This window comes from Salvelinus namaycush, unplaced genomic scaffold (assembly GCF_016432855.1).
Source record: "Salvelinus namaycush isolate Seneca unplaced genomic scaffold, SaNama_1.0 Scaffold5, whole genome shotgun sequence".
Lineage (NCBI taxonomy): Eukaryota > Metazoa > Chordata > Actinopteri > Salmoniformes > Salmonidae > Salvelinus > Salvelinus namaycush.
In genome coordinates, this window is record NW_024061197.1 from 358,127 (window position 1) to 386,046 (window position 27,920).

At 43.3% G+C, this 27,920-nt stretch overlaps 1 protein-coding gene across 2 annotated transcripts in view; it reads left to right on the forward strand.

The window, feature by feature from the left end:
- Window positions 1-3,232: 3,232 nt before the first annotated feature.
- Window positions 3,233-27,920, forward strand: part of LOC120041668 (ubiquitin carboxyl-terminal hydrolase 7) — a 46,001-nt gene continuing 21,313 nt past the window's right edge. Inside the window, exons 1-11 of one of the 2 annotated variants that reach the window (XM_038986534.1) lie at window positions 3,233-4,189; window positions 12,486-12,587; window positions 12,688-12,886; window positions 14,145-14,283; window positions 14,548-14,636; window positions 15,908-16,016; window positions 16,348-16,478; window positions 17,233-17,287; window positions 23,866-23,946; window positions 24,912-25,002; window positions 27,148-27,230. In XM_038986534.1, coding sequence (XP_038842462.1) covers window positions 4,108-4,189; window positions 12,486-12,587; window positions 12,688-12,886; window positions 14,145-14,283; window positions 14,548-14,636; window positions 15,908-16,016; window positions 16,348-16,478; window positions 17,233-17,287; window positions 23,866-23,946; window positions 24,912-25,002; window positions 27,148-27,230 — 1,161 coding nt within the window. In that variant the 5' untranslated portion in view covers window positions 3,233-4,107. The remainder of the gene's footprint in view (window positions 4,190-12,485; window positions 12,588-12,687; window positions 12,887-14,144; window positions 14,284-14,547; window positions 14,637-15,907; window positions 16,017-16,347; window positions 16,479-17,232; window positions 17,288-23,865; window positions 23,947-24,911; window positions 25,003-27,147; window positions 27,231-27,920) is intronic. The other variant, XM_038986533.1, reaches the window with a different exon arrangement.

A 27,920-nucleotide genomic window follows, 5' to 3' on the forward strand; every position in this document is an offset into this window, starting at 1 on the left:
ATACTATCGAAACATTTAGAGCTACTAGCTACATTTTTTTTAATGCTATCTCAAAATGTAAAGACACTAAGTCAACATTTCGAAATAGTAAGTCAACATTTGGAGATGCTAACTAAAACTTTTGAAATACGTAAGTCAACGTTTCAAGATACTAACTCAAAATTGTGAGATACTAACTCGACATTTAGAGAAAATTGAACATACAAATAGGATATGTTTCTTAATTTGTAGCATAATGTGGCGGTTTCCATCTACCCACATTGCAAAGATCAGCACAGCAGGGCCGCTGGCAAATGTGTAGTGAGCTGGCATTTGCCCCAAAATTTGGGCTAAAAATATTAACAAAAAAGTGTTGAAAAGAGGGACTAAGTACTGTTGTTTAGACTGATTTGCCTCATGATTTGTCAACTCGTGCACAATAAATCTGAGCTTCTGTCTGATCTACTGTAGCCTACTGATAACAACCACAGATGTAGATAGCCTAGAGAAGCCTATGACCTCTGATCCCCTCTGGCCAGGGGAAAGGAAGCGGTAACTTCATGTATTTATAGCCTAAAATAGGCCTATTTATTTGTGTTAAGAGAAAAACGTTTAGATTCAAACTTTGGGTGGTCCCTTATCAATTAATAAATCAACACAGTGATGACATACAATGTGAGTAACTTTTTAATTACAGATGCAAAGACCTACATGATTAAAGCCAGCTCTGCCCTGTTAGTTCTATTGTCCAATCGCAGTTGTTGTCTAGTTTTCTTTTAACCATGATGCGAACATCTCTGGTCCCATCATAGCCCATATAAAACTATTTTACACCTGAGTTATTACTATGTCATACCCTACCACTAGGGTCCCAAGTTTTACCTGGTTAGGTTAGTCTACCAGAATTGGAAAAACTCTGGGCCCCAGGAAACCAACCCCCCAGCTTTTTCTCGGCACTCCCTGTTTCAATCCGTTTTCTTTTGTTTGGTGTGTAATGAACACGACCCAGGGCTGAGCTCATTGCTGATCAAAACACCTTCAAGGCTGGAGGCAGACAGGTGTGAATCTAGGGGACCCCAGATTGTGTAACAACATGGACTGAGTGTTAAGTGAATGAATTAAAACATTTAGCAGCTCAGCTATGTTTACAAGACAAAGTTTGAGGAACTTTTAATCAAATGGCTACACAGACTATTTGCATTGCCCCCCCCCCCCCCCCCCCCCTCTTCCACGCTGTTGCTACTCTGTTATTATCTATGCATAGTCACTTTAATAACTCTACCTACATGTACATATTACCTCAATTATCTCGACTAACTGGTGCCCCCGCACATTGACTCTGTACCGGTACCCCCTGTATATAGCCTCTCTATTGTTATTTTACTACTGCTCTTTAATTATTTGTTGCTTTTATTTCTTACTTTTTTTGTTGTTGATTTTCTTAACTGCATTGTTGGTTAAGGGCTTGTAAGTAAGCATTTCACGGTTGTAAGTAAGTAAGCATTACCTGTTGTATTCGGCGCATGTGACACATACAATTTGATTTGATTTTGATTTGATTCTTCACAACGTAGCTACATAATTATTTAATAGGCCACTTTCCATAAACAGCAGGACATTACAAGTGATGTGTCTGGTATGATATCTATGGTAATCATGGCAGCTTGTTGGTCAAGACCTGGTTAGGCCAGTGTGTGTGTGTTCCTGTGTGTGGGTGGAGGTAGATGAACAAGACATTCCAATAGCTTTGGATGAGTCAGCTGAAAAGCTGTTGTACCTAACTACAGCAACTTTCAGCACCCTTCTCCTATCTCTCCACTAGAGGGCACTGTTTTCCTACAAACAGAACATCTCTCATCACTCAGTTCATATTGCTTCATCTATGATAGGAGGGTAGGATACTCTTCATATTCTAGCTAATAGCTACAACAATAATAACTATACTAGCTATGTATTAAAAACTGCCTAAACAAATTCAGTATGAGTGTGTGTGTCCACTACGAGGCTTGAGATATCATTTCATTCCTGTGAACCTTTCAAGTTTACTGCATTTTACAACAGTCCCTTAACAATGCAGTAAATAGTGCAGCTAACACCAGTTTTATAGGATTTTAACATATTGTGCCATGTACAGTATCTAGCCTATGCATGGTCCATATTATCAGGTATGCTATTAGAAATAAACAACTTTAGCCCAACTGTTGCAGCAAACTGCAAATAAATAGGCTGAAGCATGGGGTTGGCATCTGCATTCACCCTCCTTTTTTTAACTAGGCAAGTCAGTTATGAACAAATTCTTATTTACAATGATGGCCTACCCGGGACGATGCTGGGTCAATTGTGCGCCGCCCTATGGGACTCCCAATCACGGCCGGTTGTGATACAGCCTTATATCAGTGTATTGTGTCAAAATGTTGCAATGTTCAGTTGTCCAGTTATGTACCAGAGAATTTCTTTGGATTGGAAAATTGAAGCTTAGAGACAAAAAAATGATGTTGCGCCCTTTCACTCAGTTTTTACACTGCGATATTGACTCATCATATATCCTTAAAACAGAATATACTCCAAAGCGGGGAAAATAATACAATTTATACAACTCATATCCATAGCACTGGAGAAAAAAACTTATGGTATGTGTTTGCAGTGTCTTGTTGCAATTCTTTTAAAGAAAATGGGCCCTTTAAGTGTATCCAGTACACTCCTATTTCTGGTAAACGCTATAACCCAGGGGTGTCAAAATCCGGCCCATGGGTGTTTTTTTGGGGGGGGGGGGACGAAGGAACATACTTAATATAGGCTTACTTTAAAATGACTAAAACCAAATCAAAACTTTGTAAATTATAATTGACTTACATTCATACAGTTTCTTGACTGTGTCCAGCTTGCTAATAATCACCAAAAATGAAGGCTAGACAGTCAGGGAGCATAGAAAATTCAAAAAACGATGGATAAGAGGACAATTTTTTTCTCATTTTAACGGCGTGGAAATATAACCAATTTTCAGTGCGGCCCTCCGGACCTCGTTGAAGACCGAATGCGGCCCCCGGAGCAAAATGATTTTGACACCTCTGCTATAACCCGTTATACCAACTAACCTATAATATTAGCTAGGATTATATATTTTTTTACTGCCGTGAGTTGTAGCCTATGATTGCTGACCAGTATTTTGGTTAATGAAAAATACACAGTCCGTCAGCGAGCGACCCAGCGATTCTGCTGTGTGCCGGAGTGTTTAGATCTCCATGCGGATGTGACATTTCAGAGAAGAGCGCGACCGCCATTTTGAGTTTTTACCTCAAACTCAACATCACAAACCAAGGAAGCGGGTGAGAGGCTCTGGCTGTGACCGGGCACATTTCTTAATTGAACAGACGTTTGAAATGCGACAAGGTGCTGAATTTTGTTGCTAATAGTAATACGGTGGTTTAATGTGTGGGAAAGTCGATATCGGGCTGTGGCATCGCTATCACCCTAAACTTCTAAATTAGTGCTATTCCAAATTATAAGCAGGTTTGAATGGATAGCTTTTTTCTCTGCTCTCCCCCAGACGAGGGACAATCGGAGGAGCACACGGACTGGGAATATCGAAGGGAAAGTTGTATTTCAATGTGCATCGATAGTTTATGAACATTTGTTTTCCCTGATTGACTAATTTCGTTAGTTGGCTGCCTTGTGCCAGTTGGCTTTAAAGCAGGGCAACAGTATTTGTTTCTGACTGCAGGTCGTGAGTTGTCTTTCTCACTTAGCCAATTGCCCCATATTACCTGGGGTAAAGTCGGATTTATTTAATTCAACGGGTCTCCCTTTTTGGAGCCGTAGTCATCACCACCGTCAGCGACTTGCACCCATCAAGGCGCCGAGATTGGGCGAATAGCAAGCAAATACGTCCGCGTTTCTCTGCCTGCTCCCCCACCGACCTCCTCCCCTCAATCCCCGGCGCTGACGGGAGAAAAGGCCGAGGTTGTTTTAGAACAGGCCCAGCCACCAAGGTTCGACCTGTCTATTCCACCTCCGCACCCTCAAACACCTCACCAACAACCCAGAACCCGGCTCCCCACGGAACCAGCAACAGACAAGTTCGAGGGGAACAAAGACAACAGGCATCATCCCTTCACAACAGTTGCCAACATGAACCACCACCACACTCAACAACAGCAGCAGAAAGCCGGCGAGCAACAACTTAGCGAGCCCGAGGATATGGAGATGGAAGGTAAAAAGCCACGGGAAGGGACAATAAACTAAAACAATTACATTAAAATAGTTGAAGTGCATAGCTAGCGTGAACTGATCTATCGTTACTGTAAACATCAAGGCCTACCACAATGGTCACAACTCATTTTGCTGATGATGCGTCCATTGCAGCAGCATCTGACCTCGTTCGCTCGTTTAGTCAGTAGCCAACGTTAGCTAGCTAACTTAGTGTTGTTGACATGTCAAATACCAGCGTCATGGATGTAACTAGTTAGTTAACGTTGGACAACCCGGTAACTAGCCGAGACTCGCTAACTACATCACATGCAACTGGCAGGTTAGCACATTCGCGGACTGATTTCTTGCACTCTCACTGTCTGACGTTAGCTAGCTAGCCAAGTTGGCGTGATAAACGTGGCGCAGTCAACTTGGTAGCCAACGTTAGGTAGCTACCGATGGTCAAAACATTCGTTTTGGTTTAACGTAAGCCAACTTGAGTGAAACATTACATAAACCACATGTTTTACAGTATATTTACAACCGCCATATCTCTGTCACCTAACAAGCTAACTTACGGTGATTATATTTTGATCAGTTGGCTAGTTAGCAATAGCATGTAAAATTCATTCATCGCGGTTAGCTAGCCTGCTAGTTGCCAAATAAACCGACTCAATAGCTCACTCACGCTACAAAGTCGATCGTTTGTGCACGGTCACAGAGTTACGTTAACACAATTTTAGTCTGGATGTTACACCCCCCCCCCGTTCATGTTTGTAAACAGTAGCCCACTTAGCTAAAGTTAGCTTGTTTCACATGACTCTTTGAGCCTACGCATGCAGTTTTAACAATGGCAATTAATGACCCAGCAGTATTAGGGAAATGTTGCTATTTACTTACACCTTTGACTGACCAATTGGTAGGTTAGTTAGGTATTTTAGTGATCTCATGGCTACTGTGCGTTTACTATTTGTTTGCTAACTAGCCAACCCGACTGTGTAATGTATTTGTAATTAGCTAACTAACGTCAGCTATGCTTAGCCGCGAATCAACGAACGTTAGCCATGCTACAGTAGCCAGGTAACAAGGTGCGATCACTCAGTGGTCCAAATTCATCGCGTCACTCAGTTATGTTGTAAACAGTATATGTATAATTTAATAATTTTTATTTGTAATATAATTGTTTTGCTGTATTATGATTGTTAACTGAAAATGGTTATCCTTAGCTAGCGCTTAGTGAACGTTATAGGAGGCCTCTCCGTGGACGGGGGTGTGTGGCGATTCCAAGATGGTGGATACTTAGCTAGAATTTTAAAGCGATCAATTTGAAGCAGGGCCTTAGCTGTTTGTTTACGTTTTTATAAAGGAATGGTTTGCATCATCGTAATTGAGACTAGCATGTCATTTATGTGATGATCAAATGAGCTAGCTATACAGGAAATAATCATGTAACTAGCTAGATGGCTAACTCATTTAGCAGTGGTGATATCTAGCTGAAAGACCAATTTCATTAGCTAGCAAAGAGGTACTAGCTAGCTTACAATTCAGTTAATCAACACAGATGCGTCAATTTGGTTTGCCATACATCAACGATAGTCTAAGCTAGCTGGCGAACTAACGTTACTGAAAAAAGCACTAGTGCCCAAAAGATGCCCGGAAATATTTAATGGTGCACAGCTAGATAGATGGCGTTAAGCCAAGTTTAGGATTTAGCCAACATAAGAACTCGAGGTGGGTGGCAGTGCAGGGTTTGTTTCTGCGGCAAGGCCTGCATGTGGAGGTTGCATCGACACAGCCAGCGCGCGGGGATTTGCTGCTTCATTGTATGAAGACAACGCGTGTGGCTCGCCATTTTTAATAATCCCCATTTGTTGGAGACAGTCAACAACATTTCTGACAGTTTAGCAATATTTTCGTCAATAGCATGCTCTGTAGCGTTTTGATCAATTGTGATGCATATGATGAAGATTATTCATCATTACCACAGGTGCATTAGTCCAACTGATAGAATCTCTGTTTGATTTATTTACACAACTGATGTTTGGATGAGCAGATTCAGGTCTAGCTGAGGTGCATTGTAAGAGGCCTAACACTGTAATAGTCATACACTACAACTAGTTGGTTTACATTGGCACCTTGCCATTCTTATAACCATTTTAACATCTTACTAAATGTACCTAGCTTAACACCAGTGGTTATTCCTGGCCTGGCCCCTTTCCCATCCCAGCTGCTGAATACCATGCACTACTCTTACTAAATGTACCTAATTTAGCACCAGTGGTAAGCACTCCTACTCTGAGATGCAGGACAAACTGATCCTAGAGCAGCACTCCTGCTGAGATGCAGGACAAACTGATCCTAGAGCAGCACTCTTACTGAGATGCAGGACAAACTGATCCTAGAGCAGCACTCCTACTGAGATGCAGGACAAACTGATCCTAGAGCAGCACTCCTGCTGAGATGCAGGACAAACTGATCCTAGAGCAGCACTCCTACTGAGATGCAGGACACACTGATCCTAGAGCAGCACTCCTACTGAGATGCAGGACACACTGATCCTAGAGCAGCACTCCTGCTGAGATGCAGGACAAACTGATCCTAGAGCAGCACTCCTACTGAGATGCAGGACACACTGATCCTAGAGCAGCACTCCTACTGAGATGCAGGACAAACTGATCCTAGAGCAGCACTCCTACTGAGATGCAGGACAAACTGATCCTAGAGCAGCACTCCTACTGAGATGCAGGACAAACTGATCCTAGAGCAGCACTCCTACTGAGATGCAGGACAAACTGATCCTAGAGCAGCACTACTGAGATGCAGGACAAACTGATCCTAGAGCAGCACTCCTACTGAGATGCAGGACAAACTGATCCTAGAGCAGCACTCCTACTGAGATGCAGGACAAACTGATCCTAGAGCAGCACTCCTACTGAGATGCAGGACAAACTGATCCTAGAGCAGCACTCCTACTGAGATGCAGGACAAACTGATCCTAGAGCAGCACTACTGAGATGCAGGACAAACTCTTCTGGAGACAAAAAAAACATAGTTTTAACAGCTTTTTCTTTTGTTACGTGTACAGTACCAGTCAAAAGTTCGGACACACCTACTCATTCAAGGGTTTTTCTTTATTTTTTTACTATTTTCTAAATTGTAGAATAATAGTGAAGACATCAAAACTATGAAATAACATATGGAATCATGTAATTACAAAAAAAGTGTTAAACAAATCAAAATATATTTTATGTTTGAGATTATTCGAAGTAGCCACCCTTTGGGTTGATGAGTCCATATTTTGACGTACTTATATTATACATTGTATTTTCAGTCATAACTGTTATAGAACGTGAGCTTTTAAACCCCGCCCCCAGCTACTCTCAGTCCATCCCATCCAGGGCCTAAAATTAACACCTGCCAAATGCGGGTCGATTTTGGCATTGGTGGGTAAGATGTCTATTTCACCAGCCATGTTGGCGGGTGGTCAAGGCTCCAGTGTGAGCATTACACCTGCATTTGTGAGTAAAAAAATTGTGAAGTTTTATCACATTTATTGCTAAATAAATGCTGCAGTAGCTGTATTCAAAGTATTTCTGCTGTTTGTTTTTAAATAGCAATTAAATGAAACGCAGATTTTTTTTTAAATCTACCTGCTGCAGTGGCTTGTGGTCCAAAATGTACATTTTTTGCCCGATCCCACCCATCTCTGTAAACCGCTTTCTTGTGATTTCCTGGTGCCATATATTTTTCAACTGCTGTGATGTTTTGTATACATTCTGAACCTGAGGTTAATGATCAATGTTTTTACTAAAAGTATTATATGGTTGATTTACGGTTTTCCGACTCTCCCAACAGCGCTATTTGTTAGGGTTAATTTTAGATTCATGTTTAGATTTTTCAGCCATTCTTCAACCTGTGGCCACAAACACGCTACATGGAGGCAATACCAAAATAAGTGATCTAATGCTTAACTTTTCATAGCAACATCTATTGGCCCATTCCCTACATAGTGCACTGCCTTTAGGTCTACCCTATGTGACCTGGTGAAAAGTATTGCTCCAATGTTTCCGCTTCGCTCGTTTTGCTGTGGTACTGCGCCACGGCAACAACCATTGCCGCCACGGCAACAACAACATATGAAACATGAACAAATATTTCTGCTGAGGTGCAAAACAAGTAAATAATAATATCTAACATCCCCATATATAGTAGAATAGTTTATCTATTTACCTTGTCGGCTTGTTGTTCTATGCTAGATAAATATTCCTCTCGTGGCTCATTTCTGTTCTCAGTGTCATAGGGAGGGAAAACATGCATTCTGACAAGAAAGCAAGAATTGTTGTGCATTGGCATCTCAAAACAACAGCAGTTTTAATGGCTTTTGTTCAAAAAAGAGAGAAATCCCAGCTTTCCAGTCCTACTTGATTTATTTCTCAACTCCTAAATATGCGTGAACGTCGCCATTTTAAACCCAGGATGTTTAGCAGAAGCGTGTTAACACTGGCATGTGCCTGGGAGAGAGTGGGGCGAAATGTATCGTCTGTCAATTGTAGGGTGACTTGGGGTACAACGCCTCTCTACCTCCAATTTAATTTCTTTGGAATGACTTAAATATTTTTGAGACAGATAATATTTTTTGTTGAGCAAGAGTAGTGGAAACCAGGGGAAGTGTTGGGGGGGATCGTGACGAAGTGGTTTCTGTGAAGTACAGGCTTATTACCCCGGGTGGTGATTTACCCCAAGTTACCCTAACAAGTAGGCCTACATTATATTCAGTGTTTATGCAAGTTTTTTGGGGACATAAAATTAATCAATATGATAATAGTTAAAAGATTACATATGAGATCTGGTAATGATAAGCTCCCGAGTGGCGCAGCGGTCTAAGGCGCTGCATCTCAGTGCAAGAGGTGTCACTCCAGTACCTGGTTCGAATCCAGGTTGTATCACAACCGGCCGTGATTGGGAGTCCCATAGGGCGGCGCACAATTGGCCCAGCATCGTCCGGGGTAGGCCGTCATTGTAAATACCAATTTGTTCAAAACTGACTTGCCTAGTTAAAAAAAAGGACATTCTACTCAAATTAATGAAAATTAGAATGCCGACACCATCTAAAAATGGAATGCCCACCTCCAAAAACTTGCCCAATAACACATTGGTAAAATTATTTGTTAAAATTATTAACGTAATGTGCCATGTTCAGTATATGAAATGGGTGGCAGGTAGCCTAGTGGTTAGAGAATTGGACTAGTAACCAGAAGGTTGCAAGATCGAATCCCCGAGCTGACAAGGTAAAAACCTGTCGTTCTGCCCCTGGACAAGGCAGTTAACCCAATGTTCCTAAGCACCAGAACTGAGTGCACTACATAGGGAGCCATTGGAGCTCCTCATCCTTCAACATAAGAATTATAGGAAGGACCCCCCCCCCCCCCGCCTGCTACACATTATTCCGGAGGATACTGTATTGCTCTATGTAGGGAGTCTTCAATTGCTGCTTTTATTTGGCCTCCCCAAGTTTTCTGAGTAACATTTTTTATATATTTTTTATTTTATTTTAGTTGTTGGACTTAAAATACTGTAAAAACACCAGGAAATCAGCTCCAAGTAAATAACTATTTGAGAAATCTGTTCCCAGGTATTCCCACGCGTAGTAGAGAGACGTGATCGTTTACAAATCTAAGGTTTGAAATGGTTATGTTTTAGTCAAACGTTATATCTGTTTTTGCTTCTTGCAGTCAATTTTCAATCTACAAATTATTTATAAGTATATTTTTTATTGAAGCTTTTATTTAACTTGGCAAGTCAGTTAAGAACAAATTCTTAAATTACAGTGACGGACTACCCCGGCCAAACCCTAACCCGGACGACGCTGGGCAAATAGTGCACCACCCTATGGGACTCCCAATCACGGCCGGTTGTGATCCATCCCAGGATTGAACCAGGGTCTGTAGTGACGCTTCTAGCACTGAGATGCAGTGCCTTAGACCGCTGTGCCATCTGGGATCCCACTCGGGAGCCTGGCCCCCTGAAAAGCCACTCAAGAAGAAAATGGGCCCGTGGCTGAATCTAGTTGAGGATCCCTGGAATAGGGAATCATCAGGGACGCAGGCTGAGTGACACATGTCGTTAGCTGCCTGTAATCCACTTGGAAAAATTAGGCCAGTCTCGTGAGCGTGGCTCACTGGGGCTCCGTATATATACACACACACACACACAGACTCGGTACATGCAACCAGGCTCTCTCACACAGACACAGAAGGGCATGTATAGGGAAGAGATGACACGCATACTGCTAGGGTAGGTAAGGACACACTAATATATATATATATATGTATGAGATGCTTTTCTGTCATTCAAACTGACTGTAGAATTGCTAACAGAGACGAGGTATACTTCACTGATTCTCAAATGGTTCCCTATTCTCTACACCTTCCCTAGGGGCCCTGGTTAAAAGTAGTCCGCTATGTAGGGAATAGTGTGCCATTGGGCTCTGGTTAAAAGTAGTGCACTATATAGGGAATAGGGTGCCATAGTGCACTACTTTAGACCAGAGCCCTATGTAGGGAATAGGGTGCCATAGTGCGCTACTTTAGACCAGACCCCTATGTAGGGAATAGGGTGCCATAGTGCACTACTTTAGACCAGACCCCTATGTAGGGAATAGGGTGCCATAGTGCGCTACTTTAGACCAGACCCCTATGTAGGGAATAGGGTGCCATAGTGCGCTACTTTAGACCAGACCCCTATGTAGGGAATAGGGTGCCATAGTGCACTACTTTAGACCAGACCCCTATGTAGGGAATAGGGTGCCATAGTGCGCTACTTTAGACCAGACCCCTATGTAGGGAATAGGGTGCCATAGTGCACTACTTTAGACCAGAGCTCTATGTAGGGAATAGGGTGCTATTTTGGATGCGGGCAGCATGTTTAGATTGCAGGGAAATTAACTTCTGTTCTAAATATTAAACACAGACATCACAAGGAAACCACAATACAGATCAGTGTTTTAAACTGACCCAGTCATCATAACTATAATACAGATCAGTGTTTTAAACTGACCCAGTCATCATAACTATAATACAGATCAGTGTTTTAAACTGACCCAGTCATCATAACCACAATACAGATCAGTGTTTTAACCTGACCCAGTCATCATAACCACAATACAGATCAGTGTTTTAACCTGACCCAGTCATCATAACCACAATACAGATCAGTGTTTTAAACTGACCCAGTCATCATAACCACAATACAGATCAGTGTTTTAAACTGACCCAGTCATCATAACCACAATACAGATCAGTGTTTTAACCTGACCCAGTCATCATAACCACAATACAGATCAGTGTTTTAAACTGACCCAGTCATCATAACTATAATACAGATCAGTGTTTTAACCTGACCCAGTCATCATAACCACAATACAGATCAGTGTTTTAAACTGACCCGGTCATCATAACTATAATACAGATCAGTGTTTTAAACTGTCCCAGTCATCATAACTATAATACAGATCAGTGTTTTAACCTGACCCAGTCATCATAACCACAATACAGATCAGTGTTTTAACCTGACCCAGTCATCATAACCACAATACAGATCAGTGTTTTAAACTGACCCAGTCATCATTACCACAATACAGATCAGTGTTTTAAACTGACCCAGTCATCATTACCACAATACAGATCAGTGTTTTAAACTGACCCAGTCATCATAACTATAATACAGATCAGTGTTTTAAACTGACCCAGTCATCATAACTATAAACAGAAGACGCTGATGTTTCAGGAACCAAAATGTTTCTCTGCACCTTTTCTAGTTCTGGACGTTTGTGTTGTATCTCTGTTGGGCATCATGCTGAAATAACATACTGGTTGACGTTGAGCCTCTATTTGAAGGGGATCATTCCTAGCTAGTGGACTGTGTGTATCTTCCCCTTCATATCATCATCATACCAGTGAGAAACAACATATTTCTGTTAGGGCCGGGACGATGCCTGTATCGCAGTATTTTTTTCCATGGCAAAAAAATGAAAACACGAACCAGACTAAATGTATTTGTAACATACAGCAGGTTTTTAAAAGGACAATGTGATGTAGCTTGGAAAATACATGACTCTGGATGACAACATAATGATGGTAGTTTCCAACATCAGGGCTGTTTTCCTAAAGAAGTTAAATCCACCTCGCGTTTTGTTTCCTTGACCATGATACTAAGGAGTATCACCCTGCTGGTTTCTTCCAGCCCTGATATCTCTGTTTGTTTATCTGACGATCGTCTTCCTCTCTGTGTGTGTTGTGTGTGTGTGTGTGTGTGTGCAGCTGGGGACACAGACGATCCCCCGAGAATCCCAGCCAACCCGGTGATTAACGGGAACGTTGCCATGGCAGACGGACACAACACAGAGGAGGACATGGAGGATGGTGAGGAGGACTCACCTGCACACACTGATGGAGACACACACACACACTGATAGACACACACACACACACACACACTGACCCTCCTCTCCTGTGTGTCTAGATACCAGCTGGCGGTCGGAGGCGACGTGTCGTTTTGTGGTGGAGAGGTTCAGCCGGCTGAGTGAGTCTGTTCTCAGCCCTTCCTGCTTCGTCAGGAACCTGCCCTGGAAGATCATGGTGATGCCTCGTTTCTACCCAGACCGGCCGCACCAGAAGAGTGTTGGCTTCTTCCTGCAGTGTAACGCAGACTCCGACTCCACGTAAGTCACATGACACACACACACACACACACACAGGGGACCAACGCCTTACTCATTAGGCCCTTAGTGCACACACACACAGCATGCAGGCAGAGACCCTGATCAACACACACACACAGAGAAACACAGCATTGCTTCATTTCTCTTAGGCCCTGTTTCTAGCGACTACCTCATGGTATTTGTATCCTGGTGACTCCATGGACGTCACATGATACAGACAGACGTCATGGGTGGGATCTGAACCCCGGCCTCCCGCTGGGGAAACCAACTGAACCGTTCATTAGGACAAGGCATTTCATCTTGGGTCGAGGGTGACGCTGGTTTTGAAGTTGTAGGCAGGGTGACTTGAACTCATCACGAGAGCGTGAGTCCGACTCACCTCCGCTACACACACACACACACACGATTACTTTCCCCATCAGACTTTTTATTTTGACTCTAAGTGGAAACACTGCCTTAGCTCATGTGTGTGGTGTAATATTTAAATGTGTCCCCCTGCTAGGTCCTGGTCGTGCCATGCTGAAGTAGTTTCCTGGTGTAACGTGTAAATGTGTCCCCCTGCTAGGTCCTGGTCGTGCCATGCTGAAGTAGTTTCCTGGTGTAACGTGTAAATGTGTCCCCCTGCTAGGTCTTGGTCGTGCCATGCTGAAGTAGTTTCCTGTTGTAACGTTTAAATGTGTCCCCCTGCTAGGTCCTGGTCGTGCCATGCTGAAGTAGTTTCCTGTTGTAACGTTTAAATGTGTCCCCCTGCTAGGTCCTGGTCGTGCCATGCTGAAGTAGTTTCCTGGTGTAACGTGTAAATGTGTCCCCCTGCTAGGTCCTGGTCGTGCCATGCTGAAGTAGTTTCCTGGTGTAACGTGTAAATGTGTCCCCCTGCTAGGTCCTGGTCGTGCCATGCTGAAGTAGTTTCCTGGTGTAACGTGTAAATGTGTCCCCCTGCTAGGTCTTGGTCGTGCCATGCTGAAGTAGTTTCCTGTTGTAACGTGTAAATGTGTCCCCCTGCTAGGTCCTGGTCGTGCCATGCTGAAGTAGTTTCCTGTTGTAACGTTTAAATGTGTCCCCCTGCTAGGTCCTGGTCGTGCCATGCTGAAGTAGTTTCCTGTTGTAACGTTTAAATGTGTCCCCCTGCTAGGTCCTGGTCGTGCCATGCTGAAGTAGATTCCTGGTGTAACGTGTAAATGTGTCCCCCTGCTAGGTCCTGGTCGTGCCATGCTGAAGTAGTTTCCTGGTGTAACGTGTAAATGTGTCCCCCTGCTAGGTCCTGGTCGTGCCATGCTCAGGCCATGCTGAAGATCATCAACTATAAGGACGATGAGAAGTCGTTCAGCCGCAGAATCAGCCACCTCTTCTTCCACAAGGAGAACGACTGGGGCTTCTCTAACTTCATGTCCTGGAGCGTGAGTACCACACACACACACACACACACACACACACACACACACACCGGTATACACACACACACACACACACCGGTATACACACACACACACCGGTATACACACACACACACACACACACACACTGGTATACACACACACACACACACTGGTATACACACACACACACCGGTATACACACACACACACCGGGATACACTGGTGTGTGTATATATACACGTACAGACACAGCCAACATAATTTTCCTCCGGTGTGTGTTTTCAGGATGTGACTGATCCAGAGAGAGGCTTTGTGGAGGATGATAAAGTCTCCTTTGAAGTCTACGTGCAGGCGGACGCTCCTCACGGAGTGGCGTGAGTCTTGATTCCTCACTTCTCTCCTTCCCTCTTCTATCTCACCCTCTCTTTTTCTCTCTCCTTCCCTCTCTCTCTCGTTCTCTCTCTCTCTCTCTTTCTCTCTCTCTTTATCGTTCTCTCTCCTTCTCGTTCTCTCTCTCTCTCTCCTTCTCATTCCCTCTTTGCTGTCCTCTCTCACCTCTGTGTTTTGGCACCATTGGCCAGTTCACCAGATGTTTGGAATAATGAGAACACAATACCTTGAACCAGTTCTATTTAGTGGTGTCTTGAATTTGAAGTATCTTTTTAAAAGCTTGATTTTTAAGATTGTTCAATTTCTAGTGACTTGACCGTAGATCCTGTGATCCTGACATCAATGTGTGGTTGTAAACTTACCCCCGTGTCCCAGTGTAGTTGGGTTAACCCAGGGGTGGTGGGCAATTCCAGTCCTCGGGCCTGATGTCAGTCTTGCCCCAGCTAACACACCTGACTCCAATAATCACCTAAATCATGATCTTCAGTGTAGAATGACATTTGATTAATCCGCTGTGTTTTCTAGGGATGGAGACAAAGTGTGGCACCAATCAGGTCCTCAAGGACTGGAGTTACCCACCCCTGGTTTAGAGCAGGGCTGTCCAACCCTCTTCCTGTCCAACCCTCTTCCTGGAGTTACCCACCCCTGGTTTAGAGCAGGGCTGTCCAACCCTCTTCCTGGAGTTACCCACCCCTGGTTTAGAGCAGGGCTGTCCAACCCTCTTCCTGGAGTTACCCACTCCTGGTTTAGAGCAGGGCTGTCCAACCCTCTTCCTGGAGTTACCCACCCCTGGTTTAGAGCAGGGCTGTCCAACCCTCTTCCTGGAGTTACTCACCCCTGGTTTAGAGCAGGGCTGTCCAACCCTCTTCCTGGAGTTACTCACCCCTGGTTTAGAGCAGGGCTGTCCAACCCTCTTCCTGTCCAACCCTCTTCCTGTCCAACCCTCTTCCTGGAGTTGCCCACCTCTGGTTTAGAGCAGGGCTGTCCAACCCTCTTCCTGTCCAACCCTCTTCCTGGAGTTGCCCACCCCTGGTTCAGAGCAGGGCTGTCCAACCCTCTTCCTGTCCAACCCTCTTCCTGGAGTTGCCCACCCCTGGTTTAGAGCATGGCTGTCCAACCCTCTTCCTGGAGTTACCCACCCCTGGTTTAGAGCAGGGCTGTCCAACCCTCTTCCTGGAGTTACCCACCCCTGGTTTAACCCATTCATATCGTGTGTGTAGTTGTGTTAACCCCTTGCTGTCCTGTGTGTGTGCAGGTGGGACTCAAAGAAACACACCGGCTACGTGGGTCTGAAGAACCAGGGAGCGACATGTTATATGAACAGCCTCCTACAGACCCTGTTCTTCACCAACCAGCTACGGAGGGTCAGTGAGACAACTAACTACCACTGTCATACTACGCTCAAGTGTGTGTAACACCCCTCTCCTCTGTGCCTACCAGGCGGTGTATATGATGTCTATACAGGGAGATGACTCTTTTGAGAGAGTGTGAATGTTTGTGTGTCTAACCCTCCTCTCTCCTGTACCAGGCGGTGTACATGATGTCTACAGAGGGAGACGACTCTTCTGAGAGTGTTTGTGTGTCTAACCCTCCTCTCTCCTGTACCAGGCGGTGTACATGATGCCTACAGAGGGAGATGACTCGTCTAAGAGTGTTTGTGTGTCTAACCCCTCCCCTCTCTCTCTCCTGTACCAGGCGGTGTACATGATGCCTACAGAGGGAGACGACTCGTCTAAGAGTGTTCCGCTGGCTCTACAGAGGGTTTTCTATGAGCTGCAGCACAGTGACAAGCCCGTCGGCACCAAGAAACTCACCAAGTCCTTTGGGTAGGTGCCAGGACCCCTCAGCTGGCAACGCTGCAGGAGAAAAGAGATGACCGACCGATTGATTAATCAATGAGACTGGAAGGGAACTATCTGATTTTGTCTGAGAAACGCTTGTTTTCATTTTCCATTGCTAAATGTTTTTGCTACGGTGTGCACTAATGAATAGTGACTACAGTGATAGACCCTGGTAATAAGTCACATTGTCCTGATCAAGTGACGCTTTGCATCATGTTCAATTATGGGTCAATGATTAAACATGGTGGTTTTGTGACTGTAGTTGACAGATTGTGAATGTGTTGTTTAAAACATTGTGACTGTAGTTGACAGTGAATGTGTTGTTTAAAACATGGTGACTGTGAATGTGTTGTTTAAAACATGGTGACAGTGAATGTGTTGTTTAAAACATGGCTGTATTGTGACTGAAGTTGATTGTGAATGTGTTTAAAACATGGCGACTGTGACAGTAGTTGACAGAGAATGTGTTGTTTAAAACATGGTGACTGTGACAGTAGTTGACAGATTGTGAATGTGTTGTTTAAAACATGGTGACTGTGACAGTAGTTGACAGGGTGTTGTTTAAAACATGGTGACTGTGACAGTAGTTGACAGTGAATGTGTTGTTTAAAACATGGTGACTGTGACAGTAGTTGACAGTGAATGTGTTTAAAACATGGTGACAGTAGTTGACAGTGAATGTGTTGTCTAAAACATGGTGACTGTGACAGTAGTTGACAGCGTGTTGTTTTCTGTGTAGGTGGGAGACATTAGACAGCTTCATGCAACATGACGTTCAGGAGCTCTGCAGAGTGGTGAGTAGTTGTTCTGTGTGTTCGTTCTGCAGAGTGGTGAGTAGTTGTTCTGTGTGTGTGTGTTCGTTCAGTAGTGTGTGTTTTCAGGCCTCTACATTTAAAAATGTTGGTTGCACCATACAAAATCTAGGAGCACCAGACCAGATCTTAAGTTTTGTTTGTGTATTTTTCTTTAGGTTTTCTATACCAGCTGAAAATACAATCATTTTTGGTTATTGAAGAGATATTTCACAGCGGTTTAGATGGTACAATTATTCTCTACACTATAAATTGCTTGTTTGGTCACAAACTGAAATTAGGCGAGCTATTTGAATTTTAGCCACCAGGAAATGATGGAGTGATTTCTGCATATTGACCCTACAAATTGATTGAGTTACAGCCTATTTTGGGTCTATATGAATTATAGCTACTTTCGAAGCACAGGTTGAGACCTAGAAACTAATATGTAACACTGTAAATACATTAGTTTATTATAAAAGCTGAAAAATTTGATGAAAAATACATGCCATTTCAATTACAAAATAATTTGTGGAAAATTATGTTTCTACATTGTGTAAAAGCACAATTTTCCTATTGAGAAACGTTACATTGAAAAAGGTACACTGTCTCTTTAAGAACGTCTGGTTGGTGATGATGACATGCAAGATGTCTGTCATTACTATGATCCTTGATCTCCTGAAGAAGCTTTACCTGTCTGTCTGTGTCCCCAGATGTCTGGATATACTAAAGTTACCAGGTTATTAACTAGCTAGCCAATGACCGAACATGACTGAACATCGTGTAAACAAATGGTTAACGATGTCGAAGTGCAAGTCGTTTTTAGAACGGTCCGTGACATGGTTTATGAATGTTTTTAATGTGGTTCCCGGAAAATCCGCTATAGGAAGATTCAAATGCTGCTGGTCAGATATTTTGACCTGGTTGGGTCAGAACCAAGATGTTTTCACTATAGTAATGGGTCAGAACCAAGATGTTTTCACTATAGTAATGGGTCAGAACCAAGATGTTTTCACTATAGTAATGGGTCAGATCTTTTGACCTGGTTGGGTTAGAACCAAGATGTTTTCTCTGTAGTAATGGGTCAGATCTTTTGACCTGGTTGGGTTAGAACCAAGATGTTTTCACTATAGTAATGGGTCAGAACCAAGATGTTTTCTCTGTAGTAATGGGTCAGATCTTTTGACCTGGTTGGGTTAGAACCAAGATGTTTTCACTGTAGTAATGGGTCAGATCTTTTGACCTGGTTGGGTCAGAACCAAGATGTTTTCACTATAGTAATGGGTCAGAACCAAGATATTTTCACTGTAGTAATGGGTCAGATCTTTTGACCTGGTTGGGTCAGAACCAAGATGTTTTCACTATAGTAATGGGTCATATCAGAACCAAGATGTTTTCTCTGTAGTAATGGGTCAGATCAGAACCAAGATGTTTTCACTGTAGTAATGGGTCAGATCTTTTGACCTGGTTGGGTTAGAACCAAGATGTTTTCACTATAGTAATGGGCCAGAACCAAGATGTTTTCACTAGTAATGGGTCAGAACCAAGATGTTTTCTCTATAGTAATGGGTCAGAACCAAGATGTTTTCTCTATAGTAATGGGCCAGAACCAAGATGTTTTCTCTATAGTAATGGGCCAGAACCAAGATGTTTTCTCTATAGTAATGGGTCAGAACCAAGATGTTTTCACTATAGTAATGGGTCAGAACCAAGATGTTTTCACTATAGTAATGGGCCAGAACCAAGATGTTTTCACTGTAGTAATGGGTCAGATCTTTTGACCTGGTTGGGTTAGAATCAAGATGTTTTCTCTATAGTAATGGGTCAGATATTTTGACCTGGTTGGGTAAGAACCAAGATGTTTTCTCTGTAGTAATGGTGCAACCATGACGCTGATGAATCTGCACTGACTTGTCTAAGGCAGTCAGAAACACTGGTACAGTCAAGCCTTATCATTACAACAATTATTATCAGGAAGATCATTTTCGTAGTCACACAGTGCTCCCAAAATTAAACTGCTGGTCACACAGCAAAATATTGTCACGTATGTGACCGAGTTGGTCGCACTTTAGATCCCTATGTGTTTGTGTTCTTTCCAAAGTGTGTGTGTGTGTTCAAATCTAATTTAATTTGTCACGTGCCGAGTACCACAGGTGGTGAGCTTACCGTGAAATGGTTACTTACAAGGCCTTAACCAACAAGGCAGAGTTGTAAGAAATGATCTATAGGAAAGATGGTAACGAGGCTGTATACAAGGAGTACCGGTACCGAGTCACTATGCAGGGGTACGAGTTAGTTGAGGTAATATGTAGGTATTGGTAAAGGTCACTAGGCCATCAGGATAGATAAGAGTAGCAGCAGTGAATGTGAAGGAATGTGTTTTGTGTGTGTTGCATCAATGTGTGTGTTGGAGTGTCAGTGTAGTATGTGTGAGTGTGTGGTAAGAGTCCAGTGAGTGTACATCGAGCCCGTGCAAGAGAGGCAAGGTAGCCATTTGATTAGATGGTCAGGAGTCTTATGGCTTGGGGGTAGTAGCTGTTTAGGAGCCTTTTGGTCACAGACTCCGGAACCACTTGCCGTGCGGTGGTCTATGACTTGGGTGGCTGGAGTCCTAGATACGTTTTTAGGGCCTTCTGACACCGCCTGGTATAGAGGTCCTGGATGACAAGGAGTACGCACTACCCTCTGTAGCACTTTGCGGTCAAATGTTGAGCAATTGCCATACCCAAGCGGTGATGCAACCAGTCAGGATGCTCTCGATGGTGCAGCTGTAGAACTTTTTGAGGATCTGAGGTCCCGTGCCATGTTCGTTAAATAACGTGTTTGTGTTCCTTCCGTAATGTGTCTGTGTTCCTTCCGTAATGTGTCTGTGTTCCTTCCGTAATGTGTCTGTGTTCCTTCCGTAATGTGTCTGTGTTCCTTCCGTAATGTGTCTGTGTTCCTTCCGTAATGTGTCTGTGTTCCTTCCGTAACGTGTCTGTGTTCCTTCCGTAACGTGTCTGTGTTCCTTCCGTAACGTGTCTGTGTTCCTTCCGTAACGTGTCTGTGTTCCTTCCGTAACGTGTCTGTGTTCCTTCCGTAACGTGTCTGTGTTCCTTCCGTAACGTGTCTGTGTGTGTGTTCCTTCCGTAACGTGTCTGTGTTCCATCCCAGAGTATGTGAGCGGAGTTGAATGGTGGGAAATCCCGCTCAGCGCTCCACGGTCCTTTCCTCACAGGGAAACAAAACAAACAACTGTCGCTCCAAATTCGCTCCGTTCATTAAAATCACAATTTAACCAGCAGCCATCTATTTGTTTGTGAATACCTGAACCTACCATTTTGGTTTTGAAGTAGTGAAACCAAAACCATATGGATTTGAATGAAAAGTATTATAATAAACATGAGAAGGTGATTGTAAGAAGCACTCATCATTTCAAATAGGCTACATGTCATATTAAACAGCATATTAACACTCTGAATAGGCCACATGTCATATTAAACAGCATATAAACACTGAATAGGCTACATGTCATATTAAACAGCATATTAACACTCTGAATAGGCTACATGTCATATTAAACAGCATATTAACACTCTGAATAGGCTACATGTCATATTAAACAGCATATTAACACTCTGAATAGGCTGCATGTCATATTAAACAGCATATTAACACTGAATAGGCTACATGTCATATTAAACAGCATATTAACACTCTGAATAGGCTACATGTCATATTAAACAGCATATAAACACTGAATAGGCTACATGTCATATTAAACAGCATATTAACACTCTGAATAGGCTGCATGTCATATTAAACAGCATATTAACACTGAATAGGCTACATGTCATATTAAACAGTATATTAACACTCTGAATAGGCTACATGGCATATTAAACAGCATATTAACACTCTGAATAGGCCACATGTCATATTAAACAGCATATAAACACTGAATAGGCTACATGTCATATTAAACAGTATATTAACACTCTGAATAGGCTACATGTCATATTAAACAGTATATTAACACTCTGAATAGGCTGCATGTCATATTAAACAGCATATTAACACTCTGAATAGGCTACATGTCATATTAAACAGCATATTAACACTCTGAATAGGCTACATGTCATATTAAACAGCATATTAACACTCTGAATAGGCTGCATGTCATATTAAACAGCATATTAACACTCTGAATAGGCTACATGTCATATTAAACAGCATATTAACACTCTGAATAGGCTACATGTCACATTAAACAGCATATAAACACTCTCAATCGGTTAAGAACCAGACAGGGAGACTAAGAAGGAACAAAAATGAATGATTCAGGCTATATTATTTCAATGCTATAGTCTACAAAGAAAGACATTGTGAAGTATTTGGGAGTGCGACGCAATAAGCTGGTAGGGACGTAAAGCACTCGGCATTTAAACAACGTTTAGTTGTATTAAATCATTATGGTCTATAAATTACGCATATAGTCTTTGACTTACTTAGAATTAAATACAAATAAAATGAAAATGTACTTAGTGCCTTTTTTAATTCATTTTTTAGAACCAGGATTTTGGCCAGTATGTTTATAGGCTCATGTGATGGTGTCTGGAGAGCAGGACAGCGATGGAGAACATCCTCTCCTCACTTTCAGAGCCACTGGGGATGATTAACACCCTTTTGGCCGCTCTATCCAGGCTGGGCAGAGATGCAGAGTTATTTATCTATAGGAAGGCCTGAAGGCTTTTAGGCAAAATAACCCAATCAAAACAGAAAGCTCCTTAGACATGGGAATATGCAGGTCTATTGGGCCAAAATCAATTATGCTCCATCCTATAGATAATAAAACAAAAATGAACTGAAATGTTTAAGAGATCTGAATTTTAGTTATAAATACTTTGCTCCAATAACACAGTGTTATCTACCCACCTCGTTCCTTTCTGTTGGCATGTAGACAGTAAGTACACCATCATACTTTCAGGATAAGTGTCTTTTCAGATTCCACAATGATTCTTTAGTTGTGGACACTACATCACCACACTCCCTCTCTTCTTTAGTTGTGGACACTACATCACCACACTCCCTCTCTTCTTTAGTTGTGGACACTACATCACCACACTCCCTCTTCTTTAGTTGTGGACACTACATCACCACACTCCCTCTTCTTTAGTTGTGGACACTACATCACCACACTCCCTCTTCTTTAGTTGTGGACACTACATCACCACACTCCCTCTCTTCTTTAGTTGTGGACACTACATCACCACACTCCCTCTCTTCTTTAGTAGTGGACACTACATCACCACACTCCCTCTCTTCTTTAGTAGTGGACACTACATCACCACACTCCCTCTCTTCTTTAGTTGTGGACACTACATCACCACACTCCCTCTCTTCTTTAGTTGTGGACACTACATCACCCCACTCCCTCTCTTCTTTAGTTGTGGACACTACATCACCACCCCACTCCCTCTCTTCTTTAGTTGTGGACACTACATCACCGCACCACTCCCTCTCTTCTTTAGTTGTGGACACTACATCACCGCACCACTCCCTCTCTTCTTTAGTTGTGGACACTACATCACCGCACCACTCCCTCTCTTCTTTAGTTGTGGACACTACATCACCGCACCACTCCCTCTCTTCTTTAGTTGTGGACACTACATCACCGCACCACTCCCTCTCTTCTTTAGTTGTGGACACTACATCACCGCACCACTCCCTCTCTTCTTTAGTTGTGGACACTACATCACCGCACCACTCCCTCTCTTCTTTAGTTGTGGACACTACATCACCGCACCACTCGCTCTCTTCTTTAGTTGTGGACACTACATCACCGCACTACTCCCTCTCTTCTTTAGTTGTGGACACTACATCACCGCACCACTCCCTCTCTTCTTTAGTTGTGGACACTACATCACCGCACCACTCCCTCTCTTCTTTAGTTGTGGACACTACATCACCGCACCACTCCCTCTCTTCTTTAGTTGTGGACACTACATCACCGCACCACTCCCTCTCTTCTTTAGTTGTGGACACTACATCACCGCACCACTCGCTCTCTTCTTTAGTTGTGGACACTACATCACCGCACCACTCCCTCTCTTCTTTAGTTGTGGACACTACATCACCGCACCACTCCCTCTCTTCTTTAGTTGTGGACACCACATCACCGCACCACTCCCTCTCTTCTTTAGTTGTGGACACCACATCACCGCACCACTCCCTCTCTTCTTTAGTTGTGGACACCACATCACCGCACCACTCCCTCTCTTGCTCTTGGTCCTCATCTTTATAAATCACCTTGATTTAGCACTTGTGTGTTTTATCAGTTTCTTTATGAAAATATTTAGTGAACTCCATGACAGTAGCTAAAGCAAGGGACTATAGTGGCACACAATTAGACTACAAATGCATGCTGGGCCGGGCACGCTCTGAGCTAGCGAAGTGAACGTTACTGGAGCCAAATTGGAGTGAGCGAGAAGGCTGACGCTCCAGCCTTTGTGTAATCTCGCTCTGCGCTCCAGTCAAATTGGGCTCCATCTCTGCTCCGCTCACATACACTGTTCCATCCATAATGTGTGTTTGTGTTCCAGCTCCTGGACAACGTTGAGAACAAAATGAAAGGCACCTGCGTGGAGGGAACCATCCCCAAACTGTTCAGAGGAAAGATGGTGGTACGTTCACGTCCTCTATTCTCTCTCCCCGTTGAGGTCTGTGTAACTGTGTGTTGTATCTCTCTCTCTCTCCAGTCCTATATCCAGTGTAACTATGTTCTCTCTCTCTCTCCAGTCCTATATCCAGTGTAACTATGTTCTCTCTCTCCAGTCCTATATCCAGTGTAACTGTGTGTTGTATCTCTCCAGTCCTATATCCAGTGTAACTATGTTCTCTCTCTCACCAGTCCTATATCCAGTGTAACTATGTTCTCTCTCTCCAGTCCTATATCCAGTGTAACTGTGTGTTGTATCTCTCTCTCTCCAGGCCTATATCCAGTGTAACTGTGTTGTTTCTCTCCAGGCCTATATCCAGTGTAACTGTGTGTTGTATCTCTCTCCAGTCCTATATTCAGTGTAACTGTGCTCTCTCTCTCTCTCTCCAGTCCTATATCCAGTGTAACTGTGTTCTCTCTCTCTCTCCAGTCCTATATCCAGTGTAACTGTGTGTTGTATCTCTCTCTCTCTCCAGGCCTATATCCAGTGTAACCATGTTCTCTCTCTCCAGTCCTATATCCAGTATAACTGTGCTCTCTCTCTCTCTCTCTCCAGTCCTATATCCAGTGTAACTGTGTTCTCTCTCCAGTCCTATATCCAGTGTAACTGTGTTCTCTCTCCAGTCCTATATCCAGTGTAACTGTGTTCTCTCTCTCTCTCTCTCTCCAGTCCTATATCCAGTGTAACTGTGTTCTCTCTCTCTCTCTCTCTCTCTCCAGTCCTATATCCAGTGTAACTGTGTTCTCTCTCTCTCTCTCTCTCTCTCTCTCTCTCTCCAGTCCTATATCCAGTGTAACTGTGTTCTCTCTCTCCAGTCCTATATCCAGTGTAACTGTGTTCTCTCTCTCGAGTACTATATCCAGTGTAACTATGTTCTCTCTCTCCAGTCCTATATCCAGTGTAACTATGTGTTGTATCTCTCTCTCCAGTCCTATATCCAGTGTAAGCACGTTGACTACCGGTCAGAGCGGATAGAGGATTACTACGACATCCAGCTCAGTATCAAAGGAAAGAAAAACAGTGAGTATCAATCCCTTTCCTTCTCTGGGTTACTGGATGTGTGTCGGCCATGATGAATCCCTTTCCTTCTCTGGGTTACTGGATGTGTGTCGGCCATGATGAATCCCTTTCCTTCTCTGGGTTACTGGATGTGTGTCTGTCATGATGAATCCCTTTCCTTCTCTGGGTTACTGGATGTGTGTCTGTCATGATGAATCCCTTTCCTTCTCTGGGTTACTGGATGTCTGTCATGTTGAATCCCTTTCCTTCTCTGGGTTACTGGATGTGTGTCTGTCATGATGAATCCCTTTCCTTCTCTGGGTTACTGGATGTCTGTCATGTTGAATCCCTTTCCTTCTCTGGGTTACTGGATGTGTGTCGGCCATGTTGAATCCCTTTCCTTCTCTGGGTTACTGGATGTGTGTCATGTTGCTCCAGTCTCCGTCCTTTTACAGGGGGGTTTCTGCTTTGAAAAGGGGCTTATGTGGTGGGCGCAGTCGGCGTGGCTGGATTTTAGAGACTTTTAGAGGCCCCCATCTTGGTGGTGTAGACAAATGTTCAAGTTTTTTTTCTTTTACAATTACATGCAATTCTACAATTTATATATAAAAAGTGTTTTTCCAACAATATCCTTGCTGTCCATTCATTCAGCTCATGACCACTAGTGAGGCAGCATTGCTCTGGCTACTATAAGCAAAAAACTAGTAACATAATAAACATAACATTAAAATATCACCAGTGGCTGAATGGCCAATAGAAACCAGATAGAAGCTGATAATGGAACATGTGACTTTAGTTTTGGTTAGCCGCTGATATCCAAACCAAGTACTTGCTCAATGACTTTCCCTATCTGGGGAAAAATGAGACCAGGCCAGTGGGTGAAAATCAGGCCATCGGGTGAGCGACTGTTTGACAGTGTGGTTTAGAGACTCGTGGAGCCTTAACATGGGCAGAGGAAGAAATGTGACCATGGACAACTTCTTCACGTCAATTTCCCTGGCAGACAAGTTGATTGCAAAGAAGACTAGCCTGCTAGGAACAGTGAACAAACAAAGAAGACTAGCCTGCTAGGAACAGTGAACACACAAAGAAGACTAGCCTGCTAGGAACAGTGAACACACAAAGAAGACTAGCCTGCTAGGAACAGTGAACACACAAAGAAGACTAGCCTGCTAGGAACAGTGAACACACAAAGAAGACTAGCCTGCTAGGAACAGTGAACAAACAAAGAAGACTAGCCTGCTAGGAATAGTGAACACACAAAGAAGACTAGCCTGCTAGGAATAGTGAACACACAAAGAAGACTAGCCTGCTAGGAACAGTGAACACACAAAGAAGACTAGCCTGCTAGGAACAGTGAACACACAAAGAAGACTAGCCTGCTAGGAACAGTGAACACACAAAGAAGACTAGCCTGCTAGGAACAGTGAAGACACAAAGAAGACTAGCCTGCTAGGAACAGTGAACACACAAAGAAGACTAGCCTGCTAGGAACAGTGAACACACAAAGAAGACTAGCCTGCTAGGAACAGTGAACACACAAAGAAGACTAGCCTGCTAGGAACAGTGAACACACAAAGGTGGGAGCTGCCCCCCCCCCCCCCCCCCCCCTCTGCACAAAACAACATACCAACATACTCAGTGATGGCGAATGGTAAAGCAACACTCACGGTGTACAGATGTAAAATAAATACAAGTGTTCACATCCTTGATATTTCCATGAATATTATTTAATGCAATTAATAATTTACACATGTTTAATTCACTATTTATCAAGCATGTTTATGCACCTTGCAGGTTGGTATGCATCTGATGCTAAAGGGGATGCCCGGCAACGTCCTCTAGCGTGTACTGATAGGCTGAAAGGACATCTCTAGCGTGTACTGATAGGCTGAAAGGCCAGGCTGTTCTAGTGTTAAGGGTTTATCGAGAGTTGGACATGCAGAAGGCCTTTACTCCCAGTGTCCTTAATGCTCAGCGCTAAGCAGAGATGCTTCAGATGGCAGTTGTACAGTCTCTGGTATGACTCGGACGGGGAGGGAACTCCCAACCTTTCACTCTCAGGGCAGACACTCTAACCACAAGGCTACTGAGTTGGTGACTGTGTAGCTATGTGTGTGTGTAACTGTGTGTGTGTATATAGCTAAGTGTTTCTCTTCCCTCTAGTCTTTGAGTCCTTTAAGGACTACGTTGCTGTGGAGCAGCTCGACGGAGACAACAAATACGACGCAGGAGAACACGGCCTACAGGTGAGGCCTTATTCAGGCTTTATAAAGGCCTTATGTATGGTTAACAGATGCTTTATATGACTACGGGTGGCCTTGTTCAGGCTTTATAAAGGCCTTATGTATGGTTAACAGATGCTTTATATGACTACGGGTGGCCTTGTTCAGGCTTTATAAAGGCCTTATGTATGGTTAACAGATGCTTTATAAGACTACGGGTGAGGCATTATTTATTCAGGCTTTATAAAGGCCTTATGTATGGTTAACAGATGCTTTATAAGACTACGGGTGAGGCATTATTTATTCAGGCTTTATAAAGGCCTTATGTATGGTTAAAAGATGCTTTATATGACTACGGGTGGCCTTGTTCAGGCTTTATAAAGGCCTTATGTATGGTTAAAATATGCTTTATATGACTACGGGTGGCCTTGTTCAGGCTTTATAAAGGACTTATCTATGGTTAACAGATGCTTTATAAGACTACGGGTGGCCTTGTTCAGGCTTTATAAAGGCCTTATGTATGGTTAACAGATGCTTTATAAGACTACGGGTGAGGCATTATTTATTCAGGCTTTATAAAGGCCTTATGTATGGTTAAAAGATGCTTTATATGACTACGGGTGGCCTTGTTCAGGCTTTATAAAGGCCTTATGTATGGTTAAAAGATGCTTTATATGACTACGGGTGGCCTTGTTCAGGCTTTATAAAGGGTGT